Source organism: Carettochelys insculpta, chromosome 6 (assembly GCF_033958435.1).
Source record: "Carettochelys insculpta isolate YL-2023 chromosome 6, ASM3395843v1, whole genome shotgun sequence".
Lineage (NCBI taxonomy): Eukaryota > Metazoa > Chordata > Testudines > Carettochelyidae > Carettochelys > Carettochelys insculpta.
The window spans coordinates 82,459,038-82,472,731 of record NC_134142.1 but is presented as its reverse complement, the minus strand read 5'-3'; the positions used below and the strand labels follow the sequence as shown (position 1 = coordinate 82,472,731).

Below are 13,694 nucleotides of genomic sequence, written 5' to 3'. Positions count from 1 at the left end.
TCTCCTAGTGTGCTGATCAAGCCACTGATGCCCACCTTCCTGCCTTCTGGGGCTTCCCACCATCCTGTCCTGCTGGGCCAGAAGCTTGGGTCTCCACCAGCCAAAGCATAGAGTTGAGATTACCACCCTCACTCCTACACAGCAACATAGACATTGAACCAGCTCATTTAATGGCTCTGTCTTCACACACAACACTGATACATGCATGACAATAGAACATACACCTTCAGGGAATCCCAAGCTCTGGAATGACCTGTTTAGCATAAAGGATCTTTGAGTTATGCATATTCATAAGCCACTGTTCATAAAGTGGGGGATTTGACAGTCACCATCTCATGGTTGTTGCTGTCTGCTCCAACCTCATACATGAGTGCTATCATCTCCCTAGCCCCAGCTAGTCTCTGCCTTTTCCCCGAGAGTGAGAGTTGCCAATTCACGGCCCCTCTCCTTTGTGTCTCAGCTGAAGCAGCAGCTATCATATCACTAATCCTCATCGGTCTCCCATGACTGACTGACTCGCCTCCTGCCATTACCATCCCACTACTGATACCCTCCCATTAAAACACCAAACTCTGCTATGTACTGGGGTTGTTGGGCCCAAGCATTCGGGAGTGGAGTTTATTTATATAAGAAAACACCCTATTCCACAGCAGGGTCAATGCCATCCTTGATACAGTTCAGCAGCAGGCACGATGCAAGCCTTATCGGCCAAGAGTGGGGACCACTGCACAAGAAGGATTAAACACCACAACCTCACAGAATCTCACATTACCTCACAGTAGCACTTGAAGATGACTAGTGCCTGCAAATAAGGCTAGAGAGCAAGAGAGTGATTATAGCCCTGTGGCTGGGGTAATAAATCAGCTCTACTGACTGTTTATTTATGAAAAGTAGAAGAACTTCAAAAAGAGAAACTCAGCTTCGAGTCTTTCCTTGACATCGTGTAGAGGATACTGATCCCAGCTCTCTCATTTCTAGATGAATATTCCAATGACTGTAGTGAAGGTTGTAGTAAGGCACCATCTCTTCTGGCTATTTTGTGTGGGCTTAGATGTGCGCAGACCACATCTCCTTGATTAGGTTTCAAAGACAAAAGAGGCAGGTGGATATCTTGAGAATTCTGCTGGAGGGACAAAACGATTAGGCACTGAGCTTCTAAGTCAGGGGCCAGCAACCAAACTAGCAAGAGCAGCCAATTTTTCCAAACCAGTAAAAAAAACTCAATAAATTCAAGAGCCACAATGCATGTGAATATGAGGTCCTTAGTAAATTACATCAAACCCTACTTTCTGTAATCTCTATTTTAAGAACAGTGCACACACAATGATTTGTAATGCAATGCATGTTTACTGCAGGATGGTCACAAACTTTTTAAATATTCTATTTCCCCACACTTTATCACTGTTTTCCTCGCTCTCTCTCTCTCTCTGGAGGACGGTAGGGGGAGCTACCCGATGTTTGTAGATCACATATTGTTTGCTGTTTAGATATGAATTGTTCATTTTGGGGCTCTTAGATGTTCACCAATTATTGAAAATAATCAGGAGGGTTTTATTTTCCCCCTACTTTCCAATTATACCATCGGCAGCCACAAAGAAGTGCTGAAAGAGCCACATGTGGCTCTGAAGCCACAGGTTGCAGACACCTGTTTAAGGTGGTGACAAGACACAGGCAGCTGTGTGCAAGCTTAGTTACTGGAATTAGGAGCCATGGGGAAATGATGCATCTATAAACTTAAGGAACTTATAGGGTTATGCAGCTGAGTGCGGGTTCTGTGAATGCCAGAGGTGCCTAAATGTTGCCTTGTGTAGCCTAAGTACCAATATAAATTCTGCCCCTAGGCTTTAGAAAAACACCATTTGGTTTTTGTAGTCATTCCCTTCTTCCCACTGCAAAATAAAACCCTGAGACAGCAAGTTTCTATTAACTCAGCCTTGTGCCGTGATGCTGACACTGTAGCTATTACCACTAGGGCTGAAGCACGGGTTCTGTACCCTGGCAAATAGGGTGGACTTCCAAGCCCAAAAAGGATTATCTACACCTCTATTTTTAGTGCTCTAGCATGAGGCCCACAAGCCTGAGGCTGTGTCTAGACCAAAGCAATCTGTCGCCAGAAGTTTGTCAGAAGAGATCTTCTAACAAAATGTCTGTCAACAGATTGGTGTCTGGCTGCAAAGCAGATGGAAAATGATCCGCTCAGTTGAGAGAGAGGGGGTTGGCTTATTACCAAATACGTGGGGTTTTTCCCCTTAAAATAAACCATAGTTAGGTTATGTTGAGTGTGGAGTGATAAAACAAAATGACAATCAGAACGCCTGTTTTCTAGTCACAGCTCTTCGATTGTGTGATTTTGAAAAGTGGCAAAACATTTCTGAAACTTCCATTAATTTTGGGTTCCTCTGCGTATGAAACCTGAAACAATAAAAGCCTGACAGTCAGAAATGCTTAATACCTGCAATTCCGATCTACCTCAGTTACTGCTTTTACAGTGCGTAAGATCTACTGACTAACCAAGAAACACTCAGGTCCTTGCAAGCTCTGCCTAGCAGTATGCCTGCTAATCCACTGCTGCCTACAAATCAGATGTGTTCTACTTCAAGTCTCACATGTGATAATGAGCATGCCAGTGTTTTGCTGTTGGACTGACAACTGAGCTATTTCAGAATTTTCTGACCTAAATTTTTCATGCACACTGTGCATCAGTGGTGCTTATGTATTTAAGAGCAGGATCCGAACCCCTCATTGATTTTAATTTCTATGTGGAATTTTCATGTTTTATAATATTGAGTGAAGCCCAAATTAAGAACACAGTAACATGCCAGGTTAACTTTAGTCATCCAAGACAGAAGAGAAGTGAAGTTTGGACATGCTTGTGGGTACTTTTGTACTTTGCAATGAAAGTTGAACAGGTCTTGGTAAGGAAGATGTGAAAGTGCTATAGTGGGGTCCTCCTGCCCCTCAATTTTTTCCCTTATCATCAGCACTTAGACTCTTGAAACATACCAGCTTCTTATGCACAGCTTGAACATTTTGCTTTAAAAACAGTGAAGTTGATCATTACTGCTGGGCTGCTTGTAATTAGTTCCTATATAACTACTGTAGTTACTGTTTTAATTCTAGGCTGAGGAGCCCCACTACCAAGACATCAGAATACATGGACTTTAAAACTTATCCAGAGCAAAGTTTTAGATACAGGTGCTGGAGCTGAAAGCCAATTGCTGGGCTCTTAAAATTCTTTCCACTGTCATATGATTCAGGTGGTGATGGGCCAATGGCCAAAAAAGAAAGAAAGTACACACTGCAACTCATTCTCAAATGATGGCAGTGTGGAACTGGTATCTGGATCACTATATACATGTGGTGACCATTGATTAAGGAAGCAAGGAAGATAGCCAGCTGATGACAGTGACAGCTTTGTTCAAAAACACTTAAAAAAACAGACTCCAAAGAGAAACTGCAGAGCTACAATTCATTTGCAAATTCGACAACATCAAACAAGGACTGAACAGAGTCTGGGAGTGGCTGGCCAATTACAAAAGCAGTCTCTCCTCTCGATGTTCACACTTCCACATTAGCTATAGATAATGGGCCGCACCATCCCTGACTGAATTGACCTGGTTTCTCCTCTCCTGATGTTCACAACTCCATGTTAGCTGCTGATAATGGGCCACATCTTCTATGACTGCATTGACATCGTCAACTCTGGCCCTCCCTTCTTTTCATGAACCTGTAAACCCCCCCACTCATGAATCTGACAAAGCAGGTCTATGCCCACAAAAGCTTATGCTCCAAAATGTTAGTTTATAAGGTGCCACAGGACTCTTGGGCTGTGTCTACACTTGCATTCCTCTTTCAAAAGAGGTATGCAAAGGAGGAAAACTGAAAATGCAAAGGAGGTGCAGATTTGCATATCTGACATCTCATTTGCATAGTCTTTCAAAAGACGAAAACCAGCGTAGACACTGTTCTTTCGAAAGTAAACCCCATCTTCGAAAGAATCCTTCTTCCCATTAAAAAAAGGGAAGAATTCTTTCGAAGATTGGGTTTCCTTTCGAAAGAGCAGTGTCTACACTAGTTTTCCTCTGTCAAAGGAAGCGCTTTTGAAATATGCAAATGAGTTACCAGATATGCAAATCTGCACCTTATTTGCGTTTTTGATTTCCCTCATTTGCATACCTCTTTCGAAAGAGGAATGCACGTGTAGACACAGCCGTGTTGTTGTTGATTTAAACTGTTACCCTCAAAGTTGTTTTAACAGAAACAGATTACACCTGTCTGTATTAAGTACAGATAACATTACCAGGTTACAGATTAAAAGCCCACATTACATTTTGCATACCCGTACGGAACACCTTTCATCCTGAAAGATTCAAAAGACTCTTGTATGAATTCATTCATACAAGCTTTGGTCTTCGCCCTGGTCCAGGTCCACTGAGGTCAGCACAAGAATTCCAGCTGACATATAAAAACAGAACTGGCCCTACTGGTAGGAATTTTTCATTCCCCGCTGAAATGTAACCCGTTCTAGTTAGAATAGTACAAAGCGGCACTACAGGGTTTCAGGCGGAAAGTAATGTATTCAAATGAACTTATAAGAGATTTACATTCACTTAAATTAGTAAAGCTGGTGTCTGGCCACAGTAAAAATTGTGCTGGATTTTGAAAACTTCTCCTTGGTCTGTGCAGTTCAACTACTGATAGCTTAAAAAAGAACACCACTGTATTTGGTTAACTGCAAGCAATTTTATTGTAAAAGCTAAACTGTAAATTATTAGAAAAGCATTATTACTTTCATCACTACTTTCCCTTGCATACAATCTACCCAACCGTTACTTTCATAAGTAAGCAAAACTAACTTTAGCCCTAGGTAAGCTATTTCACCTGAATATGGATTAATTATTTTCAGATACATCATACAGCAGGAAACTAGAGCGAAGCAATAAAGTTACAGTACGTGTATGGATTCCTTTAATTCTTGCTGTTTATTTTATTCCCAACTGTAATGATTGCATTACACATATTGGGTAGTTTATCTCTGATAAAAATCAAGTCAAGTTCTATTAATGTGAATACCACAGTAATTCATCTCTATTAGTAATCACAATATTTATGTAAGTTGCTTTTAGTAATTATCCAGAAATCAGTCCTTACCCTAAACCAATTGAAATAAACCTTTTCATTTAAGTATTGAGTTTAGTTTCCAAAATTAAACAGAAGTTATTTTAATCTGAGAAAGAGATCTGCATAAACTCATTAACAGCCTGGAGCACCACTGTTAGAAGGCAACAGGTTATTTAGAGTCAATCAACTTCTATTGCAGATATAAAAATAGACATGCAACTGCATCAAGGCTGAAAGACACTTCTATCTTGTGCAGACGTCTGTTACATTTGTTAATGGAACATTCTTTGATGAAATATTCTCCAGTTAGGTGGATGTAAAATCCATGGACGGACCAACTGTACATAGCGCACAGTTTACAGGTTAGATCTTTCCTTGACAGACACATGAGGTGTAGCTTGTGTATAAGTTCTAATCACATCCTAAAAGCAACAAGAAATTAATTAGGCTATATAAAAAAACAAATATATAGGACAGATTCTCTTCAAAGAAGTTTCTTAAATTTGAATACAATCAAATCAACATTTTAAAGAAATCAACTACATGTTGAACCTCTCTAATCCTGAACGTTCTCATCTGGCAACACTGGTAATTCGTCCTGATTTCAGTTAGCCAAACACCCACTTACCATGGGTGTGGCTAAGCCTCCCATGGCCCAGTTTGTTTCCAGCCGCCAGACCTTCTCAGTGTTCCGTGCTGTTATTTAGCTGTAATTTACCCTAAATGGTCTACTAAGAACCCAGTAAGCAGTGGAAGTATTGGTAATGTGCGAGACAATATTGACCTCCCATGGTCCAGGAAATTCTCTCATCAGGTCCCAAGGTACGGGACAAGAGAGGTTCAGCCTGTGGTGCTCATTTAGTAAACTGCACAAGTGTAAAATTTTGCTTAGTGATTGTATCCCCTGTATGTAATTTTAGTGGGTAAGGTTATAATGTGCTAAGCAAGGTACAGTAATAAGATGTATGCATGAAAAACACTTTCTGCAACATAAAAACAAATAATTCAGTTCTTATAGATTAATTTGGATCAATTAGTATTGCAATTACTATTAGTGGCATTTCTCTCAGCATATGACTATGAAAACACTGAATTATCCTCAAAAACAAAACAAAAAAAAAAAAAACACACCCTCAAAACTATATTCCATCGAGGTACATAGTCATGAAACAAGTTAAGGTATTCAGCCAATCAAAGTCTCAACAAGAAGAAAACCATCCCTAGGATACCTGTTTGCTAGCTTCAGCATTATACTTATCCAGTAGAGCCTGAATACGGGCACCATACTCGGGGTGGACATCAGTGAAGTTTTTCACCTGAAATAGCAAGGAAAATCAGGGCATAACCAGACAGGAATTTAATTTCTAAGTTACACATTCATGCTTGGTTCTTACCTTCTCCAAAACCTAACAACATCAATATGCCATAAGAATTATCAACAATTCCCCAAATCAAGCACCAGTTCATAAACAGACTACTCTTGCAAGGATGCTGTGCTAAAATATTAAAAATTCTGCACCAAAAAACTAAATTCTGCAAATTTTAAAAATCCGCATACTTTGTTGTCAAAACACCACCACAATCACACTGGTTTCAATTATTTTGGAGACTTCCTCCAGTGCTTCTCACTTCAGTTCTCTACCCATTTTATTACAGTTTAAATAAGTTACCAAACATCCTCTAAGAGTAACATAGGTACGTTTAACCCTTCCATTTCTCATTCTTATTCAACAAATATGTGAGACCATATGCTCCATGAGGAGTCCAAGGGTTAAGTAGTCAGTGGTAGTATATGTTCAGTGTTGCATCACAGGTAACTGGAGAACAGGAGAGAACTGAGGAAATCAAGCAAACAATTCATCTTGGCTACTGACCATCTCCAGAAAGATAAATAGCAAACTGCTCACAGAGCATATTATGGTAGGAAATTTCTTCAGTCAAAAAATTTAGATTGGTTCTAAATTACTAAAGCACCTAAAGAATTTATAAGTCCACACTGCCCATTACACCTCTCTGGCAATGTCTTCAAAATTTGTACACCCCTAAGGTAATTCACAAGGACAATGGGAACAATTCACTAATCTGTCAGGCTGCTCTATTTTGCTCTGCCTGAAGTGGGGTAGAGCCTGCCTCATGCTTACCTCCTCAAAAGCCCTGCACTCCCTGCTCGACTGGTGACAAAGGACATGAGGGAGAGGGACTCCCATCAGCCACATGACCAGCCTCCCCATGTGATTCCACCCTGTGTTAATGTGCCCCCTCAGCTCACATTCTTTTCCCTACTGTGGATTTATGTTTCTACTGGCTGCTTGAGGACCCCAAACTGACCTGTCTGCATCGTCAAGGAGCACTGCAAGATCATTCTTCTGGATCCCCTTTGCTTCCCCAACAGGGGTCACGCTTCTGTGGGGAAGCAAAGAAGTCTGCAAGGAACATGAATTCTGCACATGCACCATGATGCAGAATTACCTCAGTGACAACAGACCAGCTAGAAGTGAGTGAATCACATGTATTTTCGCTCTGTATTTTCTAGTAAGTCATCTAGGACAACATTCTGATCTAGTGCAAATTAAAACAATCATTGCACAGGTGTTTTCCATTGGGAATGATGATACCATTCTTCCTCCTAGCACCACAGACACTATTACCCTGGATATTTTCAGCAAAGGAAAATTTCCACGCTCAAAAAAAAAAAAAAACACCACCACCACACACCACATTTATGGCCCTGACCAAATGAAGTTCGTTAGAGATAGCAGAGGGGGATGGGGAAGGTTGAGCAAGTTATTTTAAAACACCTAGTGCAAAGCACTTACACAGTTTAATACACTTAAAATTCTGCTGGGCTACCCCCACAAAGGAAGCGCAAATCACTGTATATCCAAACATGACTGAAAGCGTCAGCTTATCCTACTGCCAATTTTAGCATTTTCCTTGATGATTATGTACAAAGGGTGTTAATTCTTTAGTGTCAGCTGATCATCCTTTGCCCATAATAAAGAATAAATCAGCAACTTCTGACCATCTCTTTTCATCCCCAAACAGTTATATTTGCAGGTGATCAATACATTTTGCAACACTGTACCCAGCAGAAGCTAGACAAACTAACACAGTAAGATCTTACTTACAGCTTTCTTCTGAATGAAAAGCTGAGCATCTTTAAGATGACGAGCAATATTCTCACAGAGTCTTTGGCGTTCATCTTCTTTCAGCACTTTGGTATAGAACACTCTCACCTTCAGATTAAAGTCAATAGTTAAGCTTATATGTAAGGCAAAACCTGGGTCTATAAAAAGCTCATCATTAACAGGAAGTAATTATTAAAGCTCAGTTTTAAATCTATTTAGCATGAGATACTGATTGTTATTTTCCCAGAGCTTTCAAACTGATTCCCACCATGATATGGATCTCAAAGTATTTACATAAGGGAAGAAGAAGAGACAAAAAGACTGACATGCTAATTATGAAAGTTCTGCTTCCATGTCAATATCAAAGATGCTGCCATTCTGCTTCCTAGAACCATTAACACTATTCTGCTAGAAGACAGTGTAGTAAAATTTCAAAATTTAATATTGCATCAACTGTAAAATTAAACTTTTACAAAATCAATTTTTAACTACTCTTCTAATTTTTAAAGTTAATATTGTACTATTTCAAGCAGTATCTGTTACAACTGCATCTTTCAATTACACAGGAGAAATATCTAAAATTGCAACAAGCTATCTAAAGCATGAAAGAGATTTGCAGATGTTCTGGCAACACTTTTCATTTCTAGCCTTGTGTCACAAATTCTTGCGCACACTGCTGTTTGCCTAATTAATTTAATTATTGTGTACACAAGTGTAATCCAGTTTTATTGGAACTGATTTACACAATGTGATACAAACGTTATAGTTTGGATATCTGCAGCAACTAATTACATCAAGCTTGGGAAAAAAAGATCAGGGCTAATTTGTGATCAGATTGGCTCAAAAAAATTATTATTTACTTTACTTGGTGTAAAGAAACATACCTTAATAGTTCACTGAAATGACAATATTCTAAAGGAAGTATGTTACTGAAGAATACAGGTATAAGTGTTACCAATATAATGAGAGAAAAGTGATGAGATCTGCAGAACTATATATTGGATTTTATATTCTCTTACGCTTAGACTGTGTCTACACTAGCCCAAAACTTCAAAATGGCCACGCAAATAGCCTAACAGCAGATAGAAATAAGGGGATTTCAAAGTTGCCAGGGTCCTTTCGAAAACGAGCCACATCTGGACGAGCCACGTGGCTGCGAGCTGCGTCAATTTCAAAGTGCCGCAGCTGCCAGCATTCTAATGAGGCGCTGAATAAGTATTTCAGCGCTTCATTAGTAAAGTTTGAAATGGCCGTTTCCATGGCCATTTCGAAGTTTTGGGCTAGTGTAGACATAGCCTTAGTATAACAGTAAAATGAAAATAAAAAGCAGTCAAGTAGCACTTTAAAGACTAACAAAATGGTTTATTAGGTGAGCTTTCATGGGACAGACCCACTTCTTCAGTGGGTCTGTCCCATGAAAGCTCACCTAATAAACCATTTTGCTAGTCTTTAAAGTGCTACTTGACTGCTTTTTGTTTTGATAGTGTATAGACTAGCACAGCTTCCTCTTTGTTACTATTTAAAATGAAAATAGGTTCTTTAACTTGTCAAGGTGCAATTTTGTATGCTTCTGTCTCAAAGAAATTTACATGAAAATTTGAATGTGTCATGTCTGGTGAGTTGAACCAACTGCTATAAAAGAATGATGTGTAAAGAATTAGAGGTTGTGCTTTGAATTTAGAGCAGTCAAATGATAAATCTTCATCAACTGAGAGACTTAAAAAAAACTAATCTTAATCACAGTTTTAAATTGCAACGTTAAATAACAGAATATTAACTCAGTTACAACACAGAATACAAAGTATACAGTGCTCATTTCATATTATTTTTGATTACAAGTATATTACCGTAAAAAAGTCGGCATAGTATTTTTAATTCACAAATACTGTGCTGCAATCTCTACTATAAAAGTGCAACTTACACATGTAGGTTTTTTTTTTGGTTACATAACTTCACTCAAAAACAAAAAACAAACAAACAATGTAGAAATTTAGAGCAGGGGTGAGCAAACTTTTTACATCAAGCCCCACTTTTTGTCCCTGCAATTATCAGCCCTCCACTCCCCGCCCCCCCAGACTGTCTAACGTAATCCAAATCAATTGAACTTTTGGTTTGTTCAGATGAAAAGAAATGCTTTTGGCATGGGTAAGACAATAATTATGTAGACTGTAAAAAGGTTATTAACCAGTATGTAAATGTCAATACATACACATAAAAACAGTAACATAGTTCAACATTTTCAGAGAGACAGATCAGCCCAAGACCCAGCAGCTGATCGTGCTGCACCCCCCTTATGAAATTTCACAACCCCCCCACGGGGCCCACCCCCAATTTGCGCTCCCCTGCTTTAGAACCTACAAGTCCACACAGTCCCACTTCTTGTTCAACCATCACTAAGATAAACGGTTTGTTCTCACTTTAAGGGACATTACAAATAAGAAGAGGGCAGTATTATAATCTCATAAATGTGAACAGATGTTCATAAACCAATACTGAAAGGTATTACTGGTCAGATATACTTAATATTTGTATGCCTTTTTATGCTTTGGCCAACATTACAAGAAGACATGCTGATAACACTAATTAAAAAATATTGTATTAATTAAAATTTGTGACTGAATTCCTTAGATGAGAATTGTATTTCTCTTGCTCTGTGTGTTACCCTCATTCTGCCATATATTTCATATTACGACCCAGCAAACAAATAACCTTCTTAAGTTGCACTTTCATGATAGAGATCATGCTAGAATACTTGTATGAGGTGAATTAAAAAAATACTTCTGTTTCTTTTTTACAGTGCAAGTATTTGTAATAAAAACACAAAACAAGAACTGCATGCTTTGTACTCTGTGTTGTAAATGAAATCAGTATATCAGAAAATGTAGACAATCACAGAAAATATCTATAAATTTCAATTGATAAATTAATCACACTATTAAAAATAGACCTTTTTTTTTTTAGTTAAATACATGAATTAACTGTGATTGATAGCCCTACTTGAAATTCCTTGAAAGATCTTTATGTAATTCCTCATTAGAGCTGGCCTTTAGCTGTGTCAAAGGAAAACACACATTGAGATAAACACAAACAATGTCAAAAGTCCTTTTCACATAGCCTACCTGAGACACATTATCTTCATCTGTACTATTGAAGCGCTGCACATCTCCTGAAACATACACGCAGCTTTCCTTCAAATTGGGCTGATCTTCAGGGCCAGCGAAACTGTTTGGATAATAATTTGGGGCACCACCTTTGAAAGAGATCAAAATAGCAGTCGTTTTAGTATCGTTAGGAGACAGTGAAGTTATAAAGCACACCTAAAGGAATATATTCAAATTGATTTAGATTATGCTTTTACCCTATTATCATATCTATGTATTTCCTATTCTTTCTTTGTAAAAACAACTGCCAATGTGTTGCCATACAACATTCTCAGCAGTTACAGTGTCCAGCAGCCTCAAATCCACATCTGATAATAACTGGTCAAAACTTGGAATTCTGAACATTTCATTTTGTTCTAAATCAGAACAAAAGCAAAAACAAAAAACTTGCTGTGAAACAAAAATTCTGAAAATATAAAAATAGAATATTTCAAGTGTCAATCAGATTAAGCACTATTGCTACTGATGCACTGCAAAGTTCGTTTTGGAACAATATTTTCATTTTTCTGAATTCAAGTTCTCAGGAAAAAAAATTCTATTTTGGAAAATATTTTTGTGGAAAATTTAATCAATTTTATAAAACCACCCCCGACAACCTCAGTTTTGTCAAAATGACATTTTCAAAATGAAAATGGACTCAACAAAAGTATTCCAACAACTTCTAATTGCTGACTGTGAATCGACCTATTTCTCATTTCCTGAGTTTTCTTAGGAATTTCTGATATTAAATTTAAGGTGTGGAAGGAGTGTATTCTGTTCAAAAAGGAGGCTTTAGCGACCCTCACATACGGTCTCCAATATCATATTTTTAATAGTTCAATTATGCAAGATGCTGAATGCTCTGACCACAATCTAGCAAAATATTCGAACACATTAGCTGTACCTACACTAGAGCATCTGCATGGAGCACCCACACTATAAATGCGTTCAACAGTAAATCATCTCTGTCACCAGACTGTGTTGACAGAAAACAAGCGTGGATGCCTTGGGGGACCTTTTGTTGACAGAACAGTCCTGTATGGTGCCAGCCACCTGGCTGGGAGGTATGCCCTGTCCACCACAACCACAGCTCTATGATCCTTACCTCCAGCCATTTTTAAAGCCGCAGGGAGCCTGGAAACCCTGTGGCAGGAAGTGGGAAGCGTGGCAGTAGCATGCTGCTTTTGCCCATGCTCCATGGCCACTCCTTTGGCCTGAGGCAAGCAACATAGAATTGAGCCAGCCACCCTGCAATCCCCAAGGCACTACAGGGAGTTGCAGGAGGGGTGCCAGGAGCCCCCCCAGGGCACAAAACACCAGGACCCATCCTGAAGCAGGCTCGGACTACACAGCCTTCTGAGCCTTTGGGCTGAGAAGCTGAGCCTCCTGGATCCCTCGGCCAAGAGGAGGAACACGCCTACCTATCCATGGCTGGCTTCCACCCTGGCGGACAGGGGTCACCCTGCCTGGATCAAGGAACTCCAGCAGGGATACACCTGGCCCCAGACACATGCCAGAGGTCGGGGCAGGACTGGCACCTGCCCCTAGCTCGAGCAGCTTCACCAGCTCCTAAGGGGCGAGGACAGGTGCCCCCCCCCCCCCAACTGCTGCTGTGGACACAGACGAGGAGGCCTCTCCACTGCTGCCAGAGCAGCAGCAGCCCAGGACCCTGCGAGAGACAGAACCAGAGCCAGTTTCAGACGCTGACTCGAGCAAGGGCACATTAGTGATCACCTTGAACTCACGCCCCTCCAGCCAGGCCATGTTCAGTACATCCTCAGACCCCTTTAAGGAACCCTCCACTAAGTACCCCGTGCATTACATACCCTTGGGCACAGTGGAAGGCGGGCACAGACAGGCTCACCAAGCGGGCTCAGGCAGGTCCTAACACTGCAGGGAGCGCCACCATCAGCCCAGTTCCCAAAGGACTGCGGTGTCCCCAACACAGCAGAGCCCAACGTACAGGGAACACATGTCCATGCTCCCAGGTCATCCCCACTTCTAAGCCCAAGGGTGGTAGCTGCTGCTCATGGAGAGTGTGGGGGAAGGGCCTTAGAGACTGTGTTGTGCAAATGACTCACTGTCACTCCTCTTTCTCATCCTTACAGCTGCACCACCTGAGGCTGAGCCAGCCCCATCCCAGGACTGGAGCCAGGCAGCCCAGGACCAATGCCTGAGAGAGTTGGCATCCCACCACCGCGAGGGCAAGCCCACAACCAGAAAGCCATCACCAGCCTGACGAGGATGCCCTGCAGGCCTACATGGCCACCCTCAGGAGAGGGACTGACCTCCTGGAGGGGCATGG

At 40.5% G+C, this 13,694-nt stretch overlaps 1 protein-coding gene across 2 annotated transcripts in view; it reads right to left on the bottom strand.

Moving 5' to 3' along the window:
* Nucleotides 1-4,723: 4,723 nt before the first annotated feature.
* Nucleotides 4,724-13,694, bottom strand: part of CAT (catalase) — a 42,026-nt gene continuing 33,055 nt past the window's right edge. The window contains exons 10-13 of one of the 2 annotated variants that reach the window (XM_074997482.1): nucleotides 11,369-11,499; nucleotides 8,250-8,357; nucleotides 6,351-6,437; nucleotides 4,724-5,543 (exon numbers count right to left, since the gene is read on the bottom strand). In XM_074997482.1, the coding sequence (XP_074853583.1) occupies nucleotides 5,478-5,543; nucleotides 6,351-6,437; nucleotides 8,250-8,357; nucleotides 11,369-11,499 (392 nt within the window). In that variant the 3' untranslated portion in view covers nucleotides 4,724-5,477. The remainder of the gene's footprint in view (nucleotides 5,544-6,350; nucleotides 6,438-8,249; nucleotides 8,358-11,368; nucleotides 11,500-13,694) is intronic. The other variant, XM_074997483.1, reaches the window with a different exon arrangement.